Source organism: Tupaia chinensis, unplaced genomic scaffold (assembly GCF_000334495.1).
Source record: "Tupaia chinensis unplaced genomic scaffold, TupChi_1.0 Scaffold000578_2, whole genome shotgun sequence".
In the NCBI taxonomy this organism is placed as follows: Eukaryota; Metazoa; Chordata; class Mammalia; order Scandentia; family Tupaiidae; genus Tupaia; species Tupaia belangeri.
The window spans coordinates 3,848,567-3,872,647 of NW_006160094.1; the positions used below are offsets into that span (position 1 = coordinate 3,848,567).

Sequence of the window (24,081 nt, forward strand, 5' to 3'; positions counted from 1 at the left end):
TGATGGTGATTTCTCGCTTTCTGTCTCTCTGTCTCTCTCTGTCTTTCTGGTGAGTGCACGCACCCTATGGTAAAAACCTCTCCAAAAACAAAACAAAACAAACAAACAAACAAACAAAAACAAGTGGGGACATAGTTTTGATGCCAGTTCTGCCTGTGCTACTCCAGGAGGAGAGGGCATCACTTGGAAAAGCCACACCTCTCGTTACTTAGGAGCAGGAAGAAATGCTGGGAACCACACAGGGGAGCAGACACAGTCTGGAACCCCATGGCAGGCTCTCTGCTGAGTGCCTCACTCGGTCCTTCTGGATGGGAGGGGTCCAGCCCCCTCTGCGAGCTGGTTGGCCTCTTCGTCCACAGAGGCACAGACTCAGTGAGGTGATCAAGAGGTGGCAGAAGGATTGACGTACTCATGCTGATTGAAATGCACCTTTCCACGATGAAATACTCGAAATACAAATAAAATCTCTGATGAGAATATAGCTGCTAGCAAGATGCTTTCCACACAGCCTGCGAGAACGAAAGGTTCTCTGTAACAGAAGGGTGGGCACAAAATGCCGAGTTCAGGGTGAACAAGCACCCCAAAAAACTTTGAAAACAACCCAAGGTGCGGTTCCCCTCTATATCTTGCCTCCCAATAACAGTATGGACACTTGAAGAAATGCAGAGGCCCTGAACCCCTGTCCCTCCAAGCTCCCAGTGCTTTAGCATCATCTAAAGACCATCTACCCCGCCTGGAATGGCAGAAGGCCTTCACGCTGTCCACCGTTCATCTGGAGCTTTGACCCACAGGAGTGAGATCGACCTGGTGCATCGTTTTCTATCATAAGACAATAGAACTTTCCTGCTCAGAAAGAAGAGATTTAATTGATTGGCAACATTACTCTGAAGGTATTTCCTTGCCCTGTATCAGTAAGAAGAGTATGAGCCACTTAGCCACGCAGGTGAATATTCAAGAATGCTAGCTTATTTTAACTGCCAGAGATCAATGATCACAAGACCACAAATGCCTAACTAACTTAGTGGTGTTTTTATATGGAAAACCTACACCGCTATACGCTGATAAGGGTGTGGAACATCTGACCAGCCCCTCAGGTGGGCAGGAAGGAGCTCCAGGTTAATAAAGGTGAGAAACTGCCAAAAATAAAAAAGAGGGAGAGAAAATGTATAACATCCTGAAATTACCCAGCTGTGACCCTCAGGGACTCGGCATAAGTCAGGAAGGTGATGCTTTGTGTCTGACAGCAGGGGACACTCCTCCAACCGTTCTAAATACTGACAGAGGGGAGGACTTTTGAAAACAGAAAATAAGATAGCATTTAATCACACACGTGTGTGTTTAAAGGTATCTATAAACTACATACATACATATCAGATATACCTATAATGTGTATATATATCTCCATGTCTCAGACTAAAATAAAAATAGCATAAAATGTACACAGCAAGATTAGTGAATCGGTGTTTTAAAAGCAAAAGTAAATTATCATTTGTAAAACTCAAAAAAAAAAAGAGAATCCATTACATATTACTCTTTAAGCGTATTACATGTGAGCATAATTTCATCTAGATATATAAACATATAGACTGAAGACTGTCCTAGGGAAAGTATGGTCATTTGACTGCTAACTAATACACTGCATAGGCAAAAATTTTCTCAAATATGTAACTGCCACCTTGACTGGTTTATACACTGGAGTACATCCATGTACATTAAGTCTATTCTGAAGAAAAACATGATATATTCAACAATGTCTCAAAACACTGATATTAACAGTGCAAGAGAAAGGAAATCACACAAATGTCTACCAATGGCAGAATGCTAAATAGTGTATACCCTATACTGGACTACACGACATTGATTACAAATATTTTCTAGTGAAATTCATACCAAGAGAAATCCCTAACAAGTGAGAAAATCTCTTAAACAAACAGGATGCAAACATGCAGATACAGCAGAATCCCAACTCCATGTGTGTGTTCACTAATTTTTTTTTAGGGTTCTGCTACAGGGCACACGGGCTCACCAGAGAGAGACAGAGAGAGGGAAAGTGAGAAACCGTCCTGGAGGGAGGACAGCCATGCCACAATCCCTTCTCTTTCCATCTCCTCTTGGGACTTTGGGCAAGCGCACGTGTGTGCCAAGTGTGATCTTCAAGGTGTCGGGTCTGGGACCTGAATTGTGGTCAATGACGTGGGATCTAGTGCCTTAATTCCATTCCACTCGCTGACCCTTCATAGCCACAGTAATACTGATTCGCTGCACTAGCCAAAAAGACACAGAGAGACAGAGAGACAGAAAGCGAGAATTCATCCTCCCAGGGGGGATGGCACGCCACAATCCCTTCTCCTCCATTCTCCTCTCAGGATTTTGGGCACACATGCACACGTGCCCAGCATGAGTTTAAGCCACCAGATCTGGGACTCAAACCTTGGTCGACTACATGGGAGTCCAGTGACATAGCCATTAAGCTAACTGCTGGTCCCAACATCTAGCTAATCTTAACGAGAAGGTACTGCAGTGTAGGCCCGGCCACTGTGCAGGCGGTGGGGTTCTGAACCACAGGGCAGGGAGGCCAAAGCTGACTGTGCGTCCAAAGGTCCAGCCCAGGCAGCTGGACACACAGATGTGATGTGCACCTACACACCCCAGGCCTGCTCAGCTGGGGGACAGGGAGAAAGACTGCGGCCGGAAGGCACCTGTGGAGGGGATTTGTACACGCCTTCGTTCTCTGTCCAGTGCGTGTACACACACACTCTACCATGAATAAAATACAAGCTTTTTCAAAAAGTTACTTCCATGTGGTTCCTCATTAAATCTATTTAACAAAATAACAAAATATTTCAGTAGAGTGCGCCTAACAGTGAAGTGTCTAATTCAAAACAATCAAAAACAAAAGCATTCTGTTTTCTCCTAGCAGATTTTTCCCAATTTAAATGAGTACTCCATGTTCCTTTTCTCACTTGAACTAGGCCAAAGAAGAGCATATTCACATGCAAAATAAAAGGAAATATTTAAAACAGGCCATTTTTACACAGATGCAAAGGACAAATCAAGCAAATATCAAACTGTATCCATTTTGATATTAACATGTGATCGGTATTATTTCCTCGATTCTCAGGACAGGCTGTGCTAAAACACTAGCTGCATTGGAAAATGTTGACTAATTCATTCGACAGGTGTTTACTGAGCATCTACTCTACAGACCCAGCAGTGAAAACTGCAAACACAGCTGAAAAAGGAAGAGGTTAGCGGCATGACAAAAAGGGACGCCAGGGGCTCAGTAGGAACCCACGGCAGAGAGCATTAGCAAACAGATTTATAACACTAAACCGCATAGCCTAAAATAACATTTATTATTTAGACTAAATAAATTAGGTCAAGGACTAGAACAAATTAGGTCCAGGGAGAAGATCTTATTTACGTGAGACAGCACTGTTCTGTTTTGCAGAGACTGAGAGCGGACGAAATGATCGATTGGGCAGTCAGGGTAGATTACACGAAGTCCGCCTTCACCCTTAGAAGCCCATAATGCTAGAGTTCTTGAATATGCGTCACGGGCCAGTATAAGCATTTGTTTATATATGTGTACATCGTAAGGCAAACAAAGCGGTTGCTTATGGAGAGAAATGGAGGTGACGAGGAAAGTGGGAAAGGGATGTGGCATACATTCCATGAACAGAGTTTTCTTTCCCCTCTTGTGCTGGAGGGCGCTTGCTCTCACCAAATTGAGAGGGTGGGCAGGAGAGGGGGGAAAAAGCACCCCCGTGGGAATGATCCTGCCACAGCCTCTCCTCCTCCACGCTTCCCTCCTTTTGGGATTTTAGGCACACGTGCATACTCCCAGCATACTAGTCAAACCACTGGGTGCAGGGCTCAAACCGTGCTCAGTTGATTCTGTGGAATCTGGCTGCCTTAACCATGGAGCTGGACCACAAGTTTTCCTTTTTCATTGCATGTACACCCTGTTTATTAAAAACGGACGCATAAATGTACACCATACACGGCATGGATTCTGTCAAAATCTTCAAGCGTTCTGTGCATCCGGTTTCTGTGCATCCGGTCACCTGCCTTTGATATGCAGGTCGGTAATACACACAGGGGCCTGGCGGGAGGGTCTTCCCCATGGCGGACTCCCACCACTGACCGCAAGAAAGCTTGAGGCGCAAAGGGCTGCGGCAAAGGAACTGAGGGAGTTACCTTCCTGTCACAGGCCTGGGGGCCGCCAGGCGGGTTCTGTTTGAGGAAGCCGGCTGTTGTTGACCAGCGCGTGGGGTTTTTCCGCGAAGGCTCTTCAGACGAGAAGTTGCTGTCACTGACAGAGGTGGAGAGGCCAATCAAGGCTGGGTCACTGCTCCGTCGGACGTGAAGAGGCATATCTACAAACACAACAACACATTTAAAAAAAGATACAAACGTCTGAAAATCAGGATCGCTGGTGTTAAACGTCAGAAATTAAAGAACAGAAGAACGACACTTCTTTCTTTTTTTTTAAAGAGAGAGATTTTGCTATAGGACATGAGTGCTAGCCAGACACACAGACAGACAGAGACAGAGAGACAGAAAGCAAGAGATCATCCGCGAGAGGGATGGCCACACTGCAACCCCTTTTCCTTCATTCTCCTCTGAGGATTTTGGGCATACAGACACATGTGCCCAGCATGAGTTTAAGTCACTGAGTCCAGGATTCAAATCACAGTCAACCACATGGCAGTCCAGCGATATCACCATTTCGCCACCTGCTGGTCCCAGAATGACACTTTTTAAAATGACACAGTGGGGCCATCCTGCAGCTTGGTGTTTAGGAAAGCCAGATCCCACATGGCCACATGGTTCAAATCAGGGCCCCACCAGCTTCACCAACACACTGGGCACATGTGCATTCCCCACATCCCGATAGGACGGGAGACAGAAGAGAGGAGACTGCAGCAGGACCACACCCCAAACGGGGTGCTCTCTCTGCCCCGCTCTCTAGTGAGCACATGCAACCTACAGCACATCTAAGAAGAAAAGAGGGCCAGTGGTTCCCAGCCGGTGTGGCACAAGAGGGAGGGTGCCCTGGCATGGGCCTGGGGCTGCATGGAGGCTGGGTGCTGCTCCCCAACCAGCTAAACAGGCCGGCCACACTGCGAGTACAGTGATCCTAGCTAGCTGGGGCCAGGGCAGGAGGACTGGGGCCTGGGAAACCACACTGGAATTATTACTTCTCTCTCTCTCATTAAACAAACAAGAAAGAAAGAAAGGAAGGAAGGAAGGAAGGAAGGAAGGAAGGCAGGCAGGCAGGCAGGCAGGCAGGCAAAAAACAACACAACCGACAAAGGATGGGCAGCACTCTAAATACAAATTCCGTTTGTTCCTTTACATCGCTTTATGATGATAGAAATGGGGAGGAATCGGCGCTGGCATGTGACTGCGAGCTTGGGTTGGGCTTTTCAGCTTGTTGTCTGAGGGGCTCCAGGGAGCTTCCGGGGTGTCCCCTGCCTTGAGTCACTGTCTCCTCAAATATAAGAGTATCTCGCTCCTACAGATGCTGTGAGGACTGAGATCACGGCTCAGAACGGTGCCCAGCACACTGCAGGCTCAGGAGAGAGCGCCAGCAGATGGCCCTGGCCTCGCCGTCCAAACAGTTCCGCGATGCCCACTCACGTCATCAGACACACACGAGGAATCTGAGCGGCAAAACCAATGTCCTCTCGTAATCATGTAGGCTGGGCTAAAAATGCAGGATCTGGGCAACATTTAGCTGGTCTATTAAAGAATTTTGTTACATAAAAAATGTTTCTTGTATTCAGTAACATGTCATAAAAAAGTGCACACTAGAGACATGTCTTTTAACCTTAATATAAAGAAATTTGGGGGACCAGCAGTTGGCGTAATGGCTGTGTCGCTGGACTGCCATGTAGTTGACCGTGGTTCAAGTCCCAGACCCAGTGGCTTAAACTTGCACTGGACACGTGTGTGTGCATGCCCAAGATCCCAAGAGGAGAATGGAGGAGAAGGGATTGTGGGGTGGCCAACCCCCCCCAGCAGGTGATTTCTTGCCTTCTATCTCTCTGCATCTTTTTTCTGGCAAGTGCATGTGCCCTCTAGCCAAAAAAAAAAAAAAGAAAAAGAAAAAGAAAAGAAATTCTAGAAAGTAATATATTAATATTTAGGTACTTTCAGCCAATTAATCAAATATGCAATTACCTGAAAAACAGGATTTAGCCACTGAATGCAAATAGGAGAACAGTTTGTTTGCAAATGCTATCGCAAAGTTCACAATAAGCCCAGATGAGTATCTTCCTCAGGAGCACTAAGAATCCCCTGGCAGATAAGACCACTGCTTCAGCAGAGACCCACAGAGCTAAGAAAGAATAAAGGCGAGACTCAGAGCCAAAAGTCCCATGGCCAGCTCCCGAATGCTCCAAAACGTACTAAGCACATGACACACAACTGAGATTAAAACAGAATTTTCAAAAGGATGCAAGCTAAGCATTGACTTTAAACGTCTTTAGCAAAACAGCTTTAACCGGGAACCAGAACACTTATCAGTAACTCCATGAGAATCATTTTTGAAACTTTGGTCAACAGTGCTAGCTATAAAGATTCTTAAGGATCCCACATAGAAGTCCATTTATGTACATGGATGGTTACATTGAAGCCACTGCCGGTCCCAAAGTCTCCAAACTGTCACAGCAAATTAGAAATGGGCAGGAAAAAACTGGCATGTAAATCATAGTAGTATTGCATGCAGTATTTGCTTCTACATCGTAAGGATTTAATAACAACACATTATAAGAGAAAAAATATGTTCAACATTTAATTAAATGTTGACGGTGGTTATTTTTTTTCTGAGAGATTTTTGCTATAGGGCACATGCACTAACCAAAGAGACCCTGAGAGACGGAGACAGACAGCGAGAAACAACCTCCCAGGGGAAAGGCCACGCCACAGTCCCTTCTCTTTCATTCTCGTCTCGGGACTTTGAACATGCATGCACAAGCTCCTGGCCTGAGTTTTAAGCTGCCGGGTATGGGACTCGATCTGTGGTCGACTACACGGTAGTCCAGTAATGTAACCATTACGCCACCTGCTCAGCCCAGTGGTGGTTATCTTAATCCACTGGGAGAAACACATACATGAAAACTAGGGAATAATTTCTGATTTTTAAGTGCTTATACATACCTGTGACAGCCGTTACTGCTTATAATTTGCACGCGAAAATAAACAATCACAAAGAACCATATAGTTATTCTCAGACTAAGTTCATAAAAATAAACATATAAGATCCTCTCTGTGCTACAGATACAATGTTCTCACTATAAGGACTGTTCAAGAAGAAACAAAATTCCTCCCCAAAACTATGTATCTCCATGTACCCACCCATCCACCCATCTCTATCTGTACATCTTTGCACGCGAAAATAAACAATCACAAAGAACCATATAGTTATTCTCAGACTAAGTTCATAAAAATAAACATATAAGATCCTCTCTGTGCTACAGATACAATGTTCTCACTATAAGGACTGTTCAAGAAGAAACAAAATTCCTCCCCAAAACTATGTATCTCCATGTACCCACCCATCCACCCATCTCTATCTGTACATCTACACCCCTCCATCTATCTATCTATCTAATATGCGTATGTAGGAAAGTGTCAAAGGCGGAAAGAGGTAAGGCGGTAAAATACTCCCGAGCAATTCCATGCAGTTACTCGGAGAAGTTCTGTGGCTTCCCAGCTACTGGCTTTACTTATTCCCTTGTTAAGCAACCCCGTTCTGCTCACTCGTCCCCGTCGCTCCCGGCATCCCTCCCTCCCTGCACGTATGGCGGCAGGGTGGGGACAGGAATGCTCACATGTAAGGACTGAAGGCAGCACCCACTATCCACAATGAACCCCACGTGAAAATCCGCTGGAACTCCCCAGTACCCTCAGGAGCTATTTCCTGTAAGTGTGAATTTGCACGGCCATGATCAGCCTCCTCTCCCTGTGCAGAAAATGTCCCACAGTAGCCGACACGCCATGTGTGACTTGATTAGATCCATAACGAGGGCCGGCATCGTGTGAACACAGTGCTAATCTCTTCGGGACAAGCAGACACACATAACCAGCACTCTATAGATCCATGAGGAGAGGAGAGGACCAGTGACAGAAGGAGGTGGTGTGTTCTCACCAGCACAATGCCATGTGACGTCATAAGATGTTGAATCAAGGACTTGGGACCAGCAGTTAGCGTAATGGCTATGTCGCTGGACTCCCACGTAGTCGATCATGGTTCAAGTCCTGGACCCGGTGGCTTAAGCTCACTCCAGGCGCGTGTGCGTGCGTGCCTAAGATCCCGATAGGAGAATGGAGGAGAAGGGATTGTGGCATGGCCATCCCCCCATAGGGTTCATGCCCTCATGAGAGAGAGGCAGACAGACAGATACAGAGAGAGGGAAAGTGAGAAATTTCCCCCCCCACCACCAGGGGATTGCCATGCAGCAATCCCTTCTCCATTTTCCTCTCAGGATTTTGGGCACCTACACGTATATGCTCCGCATGAGTTCCGAACCATGGGGTTCAGGATTCGAACCACAGCCGACCATATGAGAGTCTAGCACCTTCACCACCACACCACCTGCTAGCCAGTAGCAGGTGCTTCTAAGCAGGCTCAAGTAGCACAAGGAACCCAGGAGAAAGAAATACACAGAAGCTAAGAGTGGAGCAGAGGTGGCCACACGGTGTGAGGTCTTCTGCCGTTACAAACACGTGGCCTTGTCATCAATGTAAACAGTGAAGCACCGCCTGCGTCTGGACCGCCCACTGTCCTGACAGAATGTGACACCACACAGAGAAGGCAATTTTGTCTATGTCTCAGAGGAATAAAACATGGACGCGTCTTCTCACCTCTGATTCGCTGCATGTTTCTGGGGCCCGTGGCCTATTTCAGCCTTACTAATAATCCGATGTAATTTGTGTTCATTATCGTAATTAGAAATAATAGGAGCTCTCATTTAAGGTAATTTGGTCATTATTATTACGATTCCTCATCCCCAATTTTAGAAAAATGGATGCATTTTAAAATATGGTAATAAAATGTTCTAACTCTAATCTTGTGATTTATTTAATATATAGATTTTCAAAGTATGTCCTCTGAAATATTAAAAAGAAAATTCAAAGCCAAGAATCTTCAATAATTAAGCTGCTGGATGAAGCACAGAGGAACTGGTGGGATGTCGCTGGGCCCGGGATGTGGTGAGACCGTTTGATGTGTGCACTGCTTTGAAGAGTGGATACCACAGCAATCGACCTGCCACGCGGGCTGAGGTGCGCTGCGGCACGAATGCACCATACGTGTTGCTTTGTCTCTCTAGGTAAAGAGGCTTTTAAATAAGTGAAAGAAACGATAAACTTAACAATGAATTGTGAGCAAAGTTAAAGGGGTGTTGCTTTTTTTTAAAGGTTTTTCCCATAGGGCATGCACATGCACTCCTAGAGAGACAGACAGAGAGAAAGAGAGAAATCACCCCCGAGGGAGGATGGCCACGCCACAATCCCTTCTCCTCCATTCTCCTCTCAACATTTTGGGCATGCACGCACATGTACACGGCATGATTTTTCAAGCTGCCAGATTCAGGACTTGAACTGTGATCAGCCATGTGGGAGTCCAGCACTTTAAGCACTGTGCCACCTGCTGGTCCCCCATAGATACATTTTTTAACTGTGAAATACCCCACCCCAACTCCTCATCACCTGACCCAATGCTTCTCTTCTTTTATTCTTCAACTAATTTTTAAATTGTTACAGGACTCAAGGCAATGAATAATCCTGCAAAAAGGCAGGCATAGACCATCAAGGTGTGTCATCAGATCCGTAAACAAGGCGGTGCTGCACACACTGTGGAGAACTTCTGACACAGACAACATAACCCTTCCTCCATGCCCCCGTCTTCAGGCCAGGAGGACCTTCCCAAAAGACACATCTCACTGCGGGAAGAACCAAACTATCAGCCCATCCCAGGAAGATAAAAATCTGTGATCAGGATTGTGAAACCGACCTTCCAGGGTATACTGGCCCCCGCTATAAAGCCCCTTTCTGGTAATTCACTTGCTGAGGTAAAAATCCCTAGAGGAAAATACGTGTAGAAATCAAAGCAGAAAACAAACTTTGAAAAAAAGGAGGATATAAAAATGGGCTTCATCACCTCAATATTACGTATTTCTTATCTAAGCAGTGAATAAGAATATTATGATTGGCAGTGCCTTAGAGATGACCTGAAATACCACATTTCAGATTAGTGCACCAAGGCCCAGATAAATATTGGGTCATTGGAAAAGTCACGACATATTTTTCTGTTTTCCTATGCAAAAACGCGTCATGACTTTTCTGACAACCCAGTAATCTGAGGGCTGGGTCAAAGGATGCCAAGCTCCTGAGGGACGGGCTCCCCCACAGCACCTGCCGGGTGACTCCCAGTCCTGTGTCTGCGGATGCCCACTGCCGCCCAGGAAGAACTACGGCTGTCCCATCTCCGAGACACCTGCACTTCACCCGAGAGAACAGCGCGGCTCTTCTGCGGGGTAAAAGACAATTCGACACACACCAGATGTTTGACCGTTTCACTGGATCTTAGGCACACATAAGCAGAAAAAGAATGTCAACAGGGAGAAATACATACGATTTTCTAATGGCATAGTAACGTTTCCCCAGAAAAAACGAGAATTTTTCTGAGGCGTTACTGTAAGTGTGTGACGTCAGGACTCTCGCTGGGAGTCTGACCGTGCAGCCACTGTCCATGGGCACAGACAGAAGTGGGGACTCGGTAGGTCCCGTGGGCAGTGTCAGCGCTAACCCCGTGACTGTGTGAGGAGATGATTATAACTCTCAGAAACTCACCGCCTCGGGTGACACAGCCTGAAAACTGTGTCCCCAACCCTTCGCTGACAGAGCCACAGCAGACGGAAAATGGCCAGAGTCCAGGCAGCTACCCGCCCACCAGGGAGAGCTCGGGCCAGTGCAGGGGCAGGGAGCAGTGTGTCAGTGTGTCCTGTGTCCCCAACCCTTCGCTGACAGAGCCACAGCAGACGGAAAATGGCCAGAGTCCAGGCAGCTACCGCCCACCAGGGAGAGCTCGGGCCAGTGCAGGGGCAGAGAGCAGTGTGTCCCCACCGCAGGCTTGCCTCTCTGTCCGACAATGTGTCCTCTCATGTTTGCTCTGGCAGGGTGAAGTCACAGGTGTGTGGTGAGCACGTGGTAACAGCACTGTTCTAGAGATTTCTAAAAGCAACGACCACGGGGCCAAGTAGTGAGAGTCATTTACTGTGGGACAGTCACCCTAAGGGAGTCTGGCCACCCCCAGGGGAACAACAGGCTGACAGGGTGCCACTGCCCAGAGCCGGGCTCAGGGCCTGCGAACGCAGAGCTCAGCAAGAGGATGGCAGGGGACAGTGCAGAGAAACACCTGAGGGGGGGGGCAGTATGGGCGGGGACAGGACACCTGCCAGGTGCAGACACCAATGATGGGGGTCACGCTCAGACACGACGCCTCCCCCAACACCAGCACCCAGCCTCACCCACCTGCTGGGCTGCTCCCTCCCGGTCTCTGTGTCTCTCTCACTCGTGGAAGAAATAAATGAACAAATAGCTTTAAAGAGAGAAGACAAAGACCCACAGGTGAGCAGAGCGATCGGACAGCTGGCAGCAGAGGCGTCCTCCGGGAGGGCACGAAGGAGGCACGTCTCTGTTTTCTTTCCAGACTTCGAGGACCCTCAGGGGACAGTGAGGGGGAGAAGCACACTGACTCGTGGAGCTGTCACCAGGAGAGTGTCCACAGGAAAGAGACAACAGGAGAGAGAGACCAGGAGGGAGCACAGCACGGTGGAGCAGGGGAGCAGGCTGGAGAGCTGAGCTGCTTTCCTTAAAAGTGAACAAAACAGGGCCAGCGGGTAGAGTGCTGGTTAAAGCGCTGGATTCCCACATGGCCGGCCCTGGTTCTACTCCTGAGCCCAGCAGCTTGAAACTCACTCCAGGCGTGTGTGCATGCATGTGCATGTGTGTGTGTGTGCGCGCGTACCCAAAATCCGGTGAGGAGAAGGGAGAGTGGCCATTGCAGCGTCACCATCCCCCCGGGGGGTGATTTCTCACTTTCCATCTCTCCCTGGTGAATGTACATGCCCTATGGCAAAAACTTAAAAAAAAAAAAAGACCAAAACATTTGGAGAGAGAAAGAAGAGAAAAGGGCTGGGAGGCAGCCACGTCGTTGTGACCCACGGCGTCGCCTGTCCCCAGCACCAGAGTCCTGTGTGTATATTGCCGTATGGCCAGCAGCCCCAGCAGCTCGGTCAGCCCCGCGAGGGCGGAAACTCCAGCTCCTCACTCCTCCATCCTCAGCTCCCAGAGCCGCACCTAAGTCCAACAGGGGCGCCGCTCCTCCCTCCAAGTCGCCATGTTCAGGGAAGTCACCAAATGAGCGACGCTGCCCCAGCTCCAGGGCGGGTTAGCCGAGACATGGCTTTGTTCCCCTGTGGCCCCGTGGCCTCTGGGCTGACCACCGGTCCTGCGGCTCGCCCCCTGGAGCCCATGCCGGGGTGAAGTGCGTCCTGCCCTCTCTTTCCTCTGGCACATCGCGGGATAATGGTGCCTGGAAGTGCCAGGCAGCATTTTGGTACTATGGTCGGGGGGTATTTGGCAGCAAAATACCAAAGAGTATGACAGTGTGGAAAATCTGCCCCAGACAGCCCAGGAGAAGGACACTTGCACACGATGTGACAACTGGCAGGCCGTCACCCTGTTTGATTGCAACTGGGCACAGGTAGGCGTGTGACCCGAACCATTTGCCACCCTGCACATGTCTGCAAAGGGCCACAGGCACCCTGAGCCTGGATTTTGGAGTTTCGAGTGAATTTTGGCAGGTAGGCAACAATCACAAATGCAGAAGCACCATAGCGGGTCCACTGTCCCTTCCTCAGAAATGCCCACAGAACGGAGAGGGCTCCCGAAACCTGGAACAAAGCACCATCACCACGTCCACCAGCGCTCCGGGCCCAGGTCCTCCGCGTTGCGTTCCTCGCGTCGCAGGCCTTCTTTCCGCTCTCCATTGCTCCCTCCTGCTCCAGCCAGGTGTGACCAGCGGGCTGCCCGCGCTCCCGCAGCGCAGTCTCCTACCAGGAGCACCAGGGGCCTCCCTCCCTTCATCTGCCCACATCCTAGCACCAGTGCCCAGGGGTCTGGGGACACAGTCCCGACCTGCCTCTGCTCTCACGGGGCTCTCGGTCCCCCACGGCAGGCAGATGGGAGGCCAACCCTTGACGGTGTGAGTCTGGTGTTTCGTGGGTGTGGGGCACCGCGGGGGCACTGACAGGACCTCTGAGTACGTCAGCAAGACCTCAGGAGACCAGGGTCAGCTGCCATTCTTGGACACTGTCCTCTGTGCCACCTGCTTAGGAGGCTCTGACCACCCACACAACAGCCTGCCTGCTTCGGTCACCAGGATGGCCACACTGCCACTGTGTGATCTGGGTCTGCCTCTACACAAGCGGGCAGCCCCGACAGTGCGGCACACCCACGTCTTGTCCCACAGGTAAGGCCCTCCATGCACACGAGCTGAACCGACACTGACGCCAACGTGTGAGTAAGACATCAGGGGTGCAGTCTGGGCATCGTCTGTCTGGGTTTATTTCAGGGTGGCACAGGTGGGGTCAGGGCCAGCAAGACAGGAGAAGGAAGAAAACATGCAAGCGGGGAGCTTCGAGGACGACGGCTAGACACTTAAAGCCAATGTACAAAGGTAGCCGTGGAGGTGAGATGCGCAGGATCTAACGTGCATGTGCGTGCACACAAACCAGGCCGGAATCGGGTTAGGGTGATGCAGGCCTCAGACCGCAGGCCCCGTCGTGCCACATTTCACCATCCAAATGATGTCACTGCTGCTGCTCTGACCGCCGGCCTCTGAGAGTCAGCCGCAGACCAGGTCAGGCTGAAAAGATGTTTCAGCTGTGACACAAAATTTAGACCTCACACGGAGCGTCATGGGCTCTGCTCAGTTTTCCAGCTCAATTTATTCTACCCTTTCTTCAGTCCTGGCCCTCTCCAACCCACTGTCCTGGAAGCACTTATAATATATTTCTAAACCACGAATCAGATGTCAGGACCCAGAATTTCTGGTGTGATTCCGTCACAGCCTTATTAGATTAAGCCCTGGCACTCATGCCATGGGACCTGAGCTAGTCTCAAGTCTTATGCTCAGACCCAGCTGGAACATGCTGAAACTTCCAGAAGCCACAGACTCCTCTAGACCTGACCCTGTGGTTCCTACCCCAGCCCCTCTTAACCTCACTAACATCAGCCTGGAGGGCACGACCCTCTCCAAGTCCAAGAGGATCCTAGATCCCCAGTGAGACTGGGCTCATGTCAGTGTCACTGAGCAGGGCTGGCAGTTCTTCTCTGTACCCTGGGCTGGAATTCGAGCAAACAGCACTTCGGGAATGTTTGCTCAAGTGACTCTATAAATAAAGGGATAACTGAGTGTGACTTCCACCCAAATCTATCCTTTGACATTAATTATCTCAAGTATTGTAAGGGCAATCTCTTTAGTGTAGAAGAAACAATTACAGATATTGAACAACTTGAACAGACCCTCCTTTCCCCCCCAAGAAAGTTTTGTTCTGCTTGGGAAAAGGACAAAGACTTCCTGTTTCAAACACCGGTGAGAAGCTCCACGCCAGAAATCCCAACGGAGCTTTACCTTTTGCTACATGTTCTGTACCTTCCACACAGTGTTGGCTTCCCTATAAGAATAGCTGAGTAAAAGCCAATTTATCGATAAATTAATTCTTCACGTATAGTTCTACATGTACATGTGTATCGAGTCCCCGATGTCACTTTCAGTTTACCATCTTAGTTCAACAATCATGCAATTAAATCCTAAACTTACCAACTTCATCTGACAAGCAATTTCTTTTCCAAAAATTGATGTTGATTCCTGATTGCACTGAAGATATTATCTAACGTTCAATGTCTTCCCCTTTGACATCTGTCTTCTGTTATTTTATTAAGAATTCAAGTACTTCAGTAACTGTCAAGTTAATGTCTGATAAGCATTATTTTCCCATCCCTTGATTGTTATAACCTTTATCCCATAATTCTGTATAAAAGTATAATATTTTTCTCGTAGGTGGGGACTAGCATTCGCCGATTTGACTGGCTAGCTTCCTGTTCCTGGGGGACGTCCATCTGACGCCCCTCCACTTCACTCGCCGCTGCACTCCTCTCACTGGATGGCGGCCGTCATCCGCCACTGCCCAACGGCAAGCCCCTCACGGCCGCGTAAGGACTACGCTTCCGTTACCGTCTCGGCACCTCATTCTGTAACTTCCGGAGTGATCACGAATCTCCACAGTACTAAACGCTTTATAAGTATGAAATCTCGGTTCTCAAGACAAGTATCTGCTGAGTACCTACTATGTGCTAGGCACTCTAATAGATGCTGGCAGTTGATGCCCCTTGAGAGGTTTACATCCTGCTGAGGCGAGGAAAATGCACAAATAAGCACAGGCCACACCATGAAGGGGTCAGCGCTCTCAGTGAAAGTGAATGAAGGGGGCCAGCAGGCGGCGCGGTGGCTAAGGCGCTAGACCCCACTCGGCTGACTGCGCATTTTCAGTCCCAGACCTGGCAGCCTGAAGCTCACGCTGGGTGCATGTGTGTGCTTGCCCAAAAGCCCAAGCTAAGAATGGAAAAAGGGGGCTATGGCATGGCCACCCCCCTGAGGAATGATCTCATTTTCTCTCCCTCTGTCTCTATTTCTTTCTCTCTGGTGAGCGCGTACAAAAAAAAAAAAAAAAAGTGAATAAATGAATACAATAAAATAAAGGATGAGGGTTTGTTGGAAGTTGGAGAAACGATAGCTTATAGAAGGGGGCATGACAGAAGCATGTCAAAAACATTCAACTAGCTCCTTATCCACTTCTCAACCTCCAGTCTTCCAGCTTCACATTAATTCCTTACCACGGAGCTGTGCACATCCTGGCTATCGATAAGGCCGTTGGCACCAACTGTTCCTCCGAGGCGGCAGTGAGACTCGATTGTTCTGAAACATACAGCTGCGTGTCTGTTCTATCACCTCCAACACGCAGAGACCACGGCTACGTGTCTATTCTATCACCTCCGACACGCAGAGACCACGGCTACGTGTCTGCTCTATCACCTCCAATGCACAGAGGCCACTGCTACGTGTCTGTTCTATAACCTCCAATGTGCAGAGACCACGGCTACATGTCTGTTCTATCACCTCCAACGCGCAGAGGCCACGGCTACGTGTCTGTTCTATCACCTCCAACGCGCAGAGGCCACAGTTGCGTGTCTGTTCTATCACCTCCAACGCGCAGAGACGTCCACAGCTAACTGTTCCATCCATTCTTTGCCTTAAGGAAAGAGACGTAAAAGGAACCACATCCGATCATTTGTAATAAAGCAGTCATGTCTGTATTCACCAACATGTACTGAACATCTACTACAGGTAACGTACATGCTGAGAACGTAATGCATTAACTGATCAAATCCCAGAGCAACAATACCAAGAACAGGCTACAGAGTCTTCCATGTTCTAGGTGGAGGAACTGGCATGGCAGGGCCACAACCTCCTGGCCCGAGTTAACCTATTATCAACAGCGAGATACAACACCCAGCTCGCAGTCTCGGGCCACAGGAAACACTCCTGCCCGTCAAGCAGGATCTGGAACACCAAGAACTTCAATAGCGGGGCTCTGACCTGTTTGCAATTTTCTGTCCCTCCTGCGCCACCACTGTCACTGTCCCTGCACGGAAGGGGTGCAGTGCATGCACACGCGCAAGCCTCTCACACTGGGGTCAGAGCCCAGAGGACCGTCAGTCCCTCTGTGTGACTCACCTGATGCTCGGATCTCTGTGAGCACTCGTCCCAGGTAAGAAGGAAGGCCATGGAAAGAACTGAGGATGAAACAAGTTCCTTTTAGCTAAGACGGGCAAACAGATGAGGCCTTTAATGTCATCACAGTTATACTTTTTCATTGGGAGGTTGTGGGAAGGAGTGGAGAGGGGACCCCTCCGTGTGTGTGTGTGTGTGTGTGTGTGTGTGTGTGTGTGTGTGCCACGTACAACTAAACGCTTATACTTCATGTCTGCATCAGGAACGTTTTAAATGAACAGAAATGTGTTGGACGGGGCCAACAGATGGCATACTGGTTACAGCGCTGGACTCCCACGTGACCAATCACTGTTCAAGTCCCAGACCTGTGGCTTGAAAATCATCCCATGAATGTGTGCATGTGTGCCCAAAACCCAAGGAAGAGAATGGAGAAGAAGGGACTGCAGCATGGCCATCCCACCTGGGGTGAGTGATTTCTCACTTTCCCTCTCTCTGTCTCTTTCTCTCTCGACACCAAGGCACATGCACTATGGCAAAAAACTCTTAAAAAAAAAAAAGAGAGAAAAGAAGAAGAAAGGAAGAAGGAAGAAGCAAGAAGGAAGAAGAGATGTGTTGGGTGCCCTTAATCTATATTTTCACCACAGTGTGTTACTACAGCTTTGTGAAAGAGGCTACAGGCTACATTTTCACCGAAATGCCTGTCCAGCCAAATGCTTACGTGACTTCAGATCAGGCACTAAGCCTGTGCGGAGGGCTCACCCTTCCTTCCCTACATGCCTCCTCTACTTGACCTGAACACGAGGCAGGAAACCCAGCTCAGTCCTCAGGGTGCCATACTCCCACCTCGACCTGTGCACACACTCTTGAGCTACTTCATTGGTTCTCGGTCTTTACTTGTTATTCAAATAACCTGGGGGTGTTGAATACAATGTTGGGTCCAGGGCCCCTACCCACAAAAACTGGACATCGGGCACAGGGTGGACACTGGCACTGTGCTACAAGCTTTCGGTGGCTCTGATGAGTGGCTGCCCCTGAGTCACCGTTCTAGGTGTAAGTCCTCAGGGACCTTGTTGGATCCTGACTCCGGGGAGAGGGGCGGGGCCTGGGATTCTGCCTCCCTGGCAGACCCTGGGAATGCCCAAGGAGGAAGGCCCTGTCTGGGCTGGGCCACGGAGTAGCCAGATACACTTCCTCAGCTGCCCTCACTGTGTTTGGAGGCCTGGCTGCTCCCGTACTACACAGACACACATCACTCGGAGATGCTTTTGCTGAACCTTTTTTTTTTTTTTTCCAGGAAACTGAATTTACCTACACCAAAGTACAATTTAATAAGCATTAGTTTTCTACTGCTTGATTAAATTCTAATTGCTAACAGAGTAAAAGATCTAAGGTATTTCCAGCACTTACTTTCTCCCTTTGATTTTTTTTTTTTTTGAGAGGTTTTTGCTATAGGGAGTGTGTGCTCACCAGAAAGAGAGAGAAAGAAAGTGACAAATCACCCCCCAGGGAGGATGGCCACACCACAATCCCTTCTCCTCCATTCTCCACTCGAGATCCTGGGCACACATGCACACGAGCCGGCATGAGTTTAAGCCATGAGGTTCAGGACTTGAACCACGGTCGACTACATGGGAGTCTAGCGACATAGCCATTATACCAACTACTGGTCCCTATCACTTTAATTTTTAAAAATTATATAACAGAATAGCTTTTCTACTTGTCAAATATAGGGCAAAATAACCTAGATTCTGTAGCATCTCTGAATTTTTTATGAACTACTTTTGCGTCTATGTTTGCACATTTGGGGGCTTATAACACGTGTCTATGATTCCCTAAGGAAGTAAACAAATATTTACATAAGCATTTTTTATTAAAGTGCTATATTTGGAACAACCCCGCTGTGACAATTCAAACCCTACTGCAAATCTGTAGACGAAACTGCAAAGTCCAATGATAATCATGGAGAATAATAACCCTCTACTATTTTAAGAAAATAAAGCAAGCGCTTGGTCGCTTTTTAACTGAGAAGATAAAGCACTTTAATATTGATAAAGCATTTCTAATACTTAAGTAGCACTTTTGTAACTCCAAAGACAAGAACTTCACCGATAACTCTGCCAGTCTGACAGCCAAGCAAACAGAATTCAACCCAAGAGTGGTTTCCTAGGCAACAAGCCCAGATACAGCCACCAGGAAAAAAGGAAAAAAACAAGAAAAAGCACTGCAGCATTTCCAATAGTCTCAAGAAATGCATTTTAATTGTCAAAATGTCACAAAGACAACAATATTGAAAATCGTTTCATTGGAAATGATTCAAAGCAGAAAGCCATTTTCATTATGGCAAACGAGGTGTGGAAAAATAGAAAAATTAGATTCCCTTCCTTTGCTCTGAATTAAGTAGGGATGGTAATCAATCTTATTTGATTCTACAGAATTTATCTACATTAGAACAGATTTTCTAATATACCTCCTTAGTTTCTGTGCAAATATGATCACACATCGATTTGACACAAAACGAAGAGAGCTAGTGAGGGCGACGGGCCTCAGCTGGCACAAGGACGGGCTCACCACGCCTAGGTCTGAATCCCAACGGTGACCACACATCACAAGAGCACTGGGTGGGCCGTGCTCTCCCGGGGTTCCAGTCCCCTCATCTATAACAAGGGCTTAGAGTCTATCTTAAAAACCTTTCTAACTGTAACGGCTTTTGATTATTAGAAACAAGGTATTAAAGGATTGTTCAAGAAGGACTGCTTGTAAAATAAATCCCATAGTCTAAGTCATGTACAACTCCCTAAGACCCACGTGTTGACAGTTAACCTTTAGAAAATACTATTGGAAATACCTACTACATGGCAATAAGAATGTCTAAATTTTATACCAGCTTCTGTGAGCATGATGGTATCTGCTCTTAGGTCTGTGTTGGGAACATTTGCTTAGATTCAATGAAATGTCTTGGATGCCCTTAATCTATACTTTCACACAATATGTCATTACAAGCTTGTGAAATAGTCTTTATTTTCACCCAAAGAATCTTCTCAAACATTTAGCCAATTTAGGAACTGTGTTTGAATTGATCACGTAATTCAGTCAAATCTACCAAATACCACTAAAGTGTTTTTCTCATAATTCGCCTGTCAGTGATGGGTAAATTCAAAGAATGAATAACAAAATGGAGATTCTAAGAAAGAAAATGCTCACCAATTTTTCTTTCCACCTTGTGTCTCCAATAAAGAAAGATGAAGATATTACACGTCGCTGCCCAGCCAGCCGCCGGCCACTGACCTTGACTGGGTAAGGGCACTGCGTTGTTGCATCAGGCACACCAGCGCGGTGCTCCGGGTAACCGGGTCACTCCAACGTCCCCTCTCCTACACATGCTGTGACCGCGGGGAAACAAACGCAAGGCAAGATGCGCGCGTTATGAGACGGCATGTAGATAACCCAGGAGAGCGGCGAGAAATGGCAAATACTGGTGAGCACGTGCTTGTGAACTAAACGTAGTTCACTGATGCTCGCTTTTCTTCTTTTCTTTTTGATGTGTGTGTGTGTTGCTTCCTATCTTACACTCTAGGTTTTCTTACTGCTCACTGCTCAGAACACTGGGCTTGAATGCACGGCCACACAAATACATCCCTCATACATGAGACAAGATCAGCTCAGAGAAAATTTAAACAATATGGCCATGAAAAAAATGAGAGGAGTAGATGGAAAGAACCTCTTACTGCTCGCTGCTCAGAACACTGGGCTTGAATGCACGGCCACACAAATACATCCCTCATACATGAGACAAGATCAGCTCAGAGAAAATTTAAACAATATGGCCATAAAAAAAAAATGAGAGGAGTAAATGCAAAGAACCTCACTGGGGGGTGAAGTGATGTCTACGCGTGTGCCAGGAGCCTGCCGCGGCCAGAGTTCGGGCAGGAAGGTTGATAAGGAGACAAAGGTCTTATTTTCCATGTCACATTAGCTGCCAGGAAACAATCTCAAAACTTTACAGACATCAATAATATGGGCGAGGTTGTACAGATATAAATTTTTCTCTTTGAATTTACCAGAGGGCAGGTGTACTTGCCTGAGACAGAGATGAAAGAGAAAGCGAGAGAGCACCCCCCCCAGGGGTGTGGTCACGCCACAATCTCTTCTCCTGTATCTCTCCTCCTTTCAGGATTCTAGACGGATGGACACACACGGGGACACATACACACACACACACACACACACACACACACACACGCACGAACATGTTTTCCCACCACCAGGTCCAGGACTTGAACCTCATGGTCTGCCACGTGGGATCCAGTCACATTACCACAGGCTGGCCCTTCTTTCCCCTACTCTTCATCTGCACTCCAATTTACATTTCTGTTTCCATAACTGCTTTTTCCCCTAAGCACTGTTTCCATTAAGATTTGAGATCATCACCAGAAATCCTTTATCATAATCAGCACAGAGACACTACATCACTAGGCCTCTACATTGTAAACCATGTATTTATAGAATGGTAAGCTTTGAGGGATCAAAACTAATGGGGTATATACAACTGATTTACTCTAAGATGCCTGGAACTTAAGAGTGTTCAAAAAGTATATGTTGAAATAATTAGTTAACTGAAATTTATTTATTTCAAGCAAGTCGCCCAGTAATACATCACACAGTCCAAGGCGGGCCAGGAGCTGAACAATGGATTTCCTTTGTGGAGGAAAAAAGTAATCTCAAATTTTTCAAACCCTTGAAACCTTAGATTTCAACAAATCTTATATACCCTAAAACAAACTATGGGTAAAAATTCTCATGCCCTAAATGCTCACTGTCAGATGAGATTAAACAATTTTTTTGCAAATCATACTCTTTTTGTGTTTACAGTTCCAGAAAGAGAAAATAGGAATTCTTATTACAAAACAATATTATTCAATATGTTCATAAAATGATCAGGAGAACCATTAAGAATACACCAGCTGGGGCTAGCAGATAGCATGGTGGTTAAGGCACTGGACTCACACATGGCCATCCGCAGTTCAAATCCTGGATCTGATGGCTTAAGCCTCATGACAGGCTTGTGTGCGTGCATGGCCAAAATCCTGACAGAAGAGTGTAAGAGAAGGGATTGTGGCATGGTCATCCCACCTGGGGGCCGTGGGGGCGGGGGAGGGTGATTTCCCACTTTCCCGTTCTCTGTTTCCTTCCAGCAAGTACATGCACCCTATGGCAAAAACCTACTATAAAAATAATATACCAGCCATCAGAAGACTGGCACCATGTCAAAACAGATCTAATGAATTAAAATATCAAAATACACATGAAATATTTTGATAATACTGTTAAGTCACTAGAAAAAACAAATACAGGAAAAGAACCCTTCTTTTCTCTGTCATCAAGTTAAAATTTGGGCAAGTGAGAATGTTTGATCAAGAAGGATGCGCGAGGGACCAGCAGTTAGCGTGATGGCTATGTCGTTGGAGTCCCACGTACCCAACCGTGGTTCAAGTCCTGGACCGGGTGGCTTAAACTCACGCCGGGCGCGTGTGCGTGCGTGCCCAAGATCCCAAGAGGAGAATGGAGGAAAAGGGATTGTGGTGTGGCCATCCCCTCTGGGGGGTGATTTCTCACTTTCTGTCTCTCTGTCTCTGTCTGTCTGGCAAGTGCACGCCAGACAGACAGTGAAAACCTCTCCAAAAAAAAAGAAGAAGAAAGACGCGTGCCATGTAGTGAGATGTGCTGCCAGCACTTCCCCCCATATCCTAGAAAGAGGATCCGTCAGAAAGGGCTGGGCAGACAGAAGGCCACAACGCATCATAGTCATTTGGTAATTTCGCAAATCTAGAGGTGCATCTCAAGAATGACTTGCAAATACTGGGTTTTGGCAAAAGTCATGAGGTGGTTTTCTACAAAAAAAAAAAAAAAAAATGCCATCATGACTTTTCTGACGAGAATAAAAGACCGGGCAGCGTGGGTATGCAAACGTCCCAGACGATCCTGCTCAGAAACGGGACCTTCTCTCTTCCTTCCCATCTTTACCCAGTCCAGGCAATGTATCAACATGGTCGACTTATACTGCAATCCACCTTTAAAATCTCTCTCCTCACTGTCTCCTCAGACAATTGCCATGGGCACCTCGCAGCTGCGCCAGGCAGTGGCCACCACCAATCAGACAACCCTTGTGCCAACGTCTCCCATCAATGAAGTCAACATGGTATGTCAGTGTTTGATGAAGGAAATGTTTAGGGTAGGCTCACTCTGCTGCATGAGAGCAGATTAATGAATTTTCAGGAATTTTAGAGAGTTGATTGTCAAACAAAGCAATTATTAAGGACTAAACTGGGGCCAGTAGGTTAGGCGATGGTTAAGGCACTGGACTTCCATATGGCTAACTGCTGTTGGAGTCCCAGACTTGGCAGCTTGAAAAATCACACCAGGTGCATGTGTGTGCATGTCCAAATTCCCAAGAGGAGAAGGGAGGAAAAGGGACTGCAGCATGGCCATCCTCCCTGGGAGGTGAGTTCTCAGTTTATCGCTCTCTGTCTGTCTCTGTCTCTCTTTCTCTTTCTGGTGAGCATACACACCCTATGGCAAATATCTTTTCAAAAAGTTAAAAAGTAAATTAATTACAGTAAAACAAAGGTAACGCTCCAATCTCTTCATTTTCTAATGACCTCACTACCCTACCGTAACCCACACTCAGGACACAGCTCCTGTACCTGTGCGGCGGGGACACCACACACTGCTGTGCCCGCACGTGTCTTCCCAATCCCGTGTTCAGAGACACCCCCTCAGTGCCCTGAAACTGACCACACTCAGCATGTGTTAGAGGAACTGGCTACATACAGTTAAAAGATCATATCGAGCCTTGGAACCTGGACCTGCCAAAGCCTCATATGCAGCAGAAATGGGGGCTCTGTCTCCTTTACCACGACATGTGTGCACGTTGCAGCATGGTCAGAGCGAGGCAAAGCAGCGCTCTCCACGGGGCCTTCCCCCCAGTCCTCCAGCCCACGAGACCCTGCACTGGTGGTGACACCGGGAACGTCTCTGCCTGACAGGGCCAGGGATCCACATGTGGTCACCCGGCCAGGTCCAGGTTCTTCTGAGCAGGCACTGCCTGAACCCACAGGACTGGCCCACGCTCAGTGGATGCAAACGCTCTTTTTTTTTTTCCTGTTTTTTTTTTTTTTTTTTTTTTTTTTTTTTTTTTGGGGCGCGGTGGTTTT

General features: G+C 47.6%; 1 protein-coding gene across 24 annotated transcripts in view; it reads right to left on the bottom strand.

The window, feature by feature from the left end:
• Nucleotides 1–24,081, bottom strand: part of PARD3 (par-3 family cell polarity regulator) — a 611,947-nt gene that overhangs the window by 403,565 nt on the left and 184,301 nt on the right. For all 24 annotated transcript variants that reach the window (XM_006158308.2, XM_006158309.2, XM_014591497.1 and 21 more), the window contains one exon: nucleotides 4,201–4,379. In XM_006158308.2, coding sequence (XP_006158370.1) covers nucleotides 4,201–4,377 — 177 coding nt within the window. In that variant the 5' untranslated portion in view covers nucleotides 4,378–4,379. The remainder of the gene's footprint in view (nucleotides 1–4,200; nucleotides 4,380–24,081) is intronic.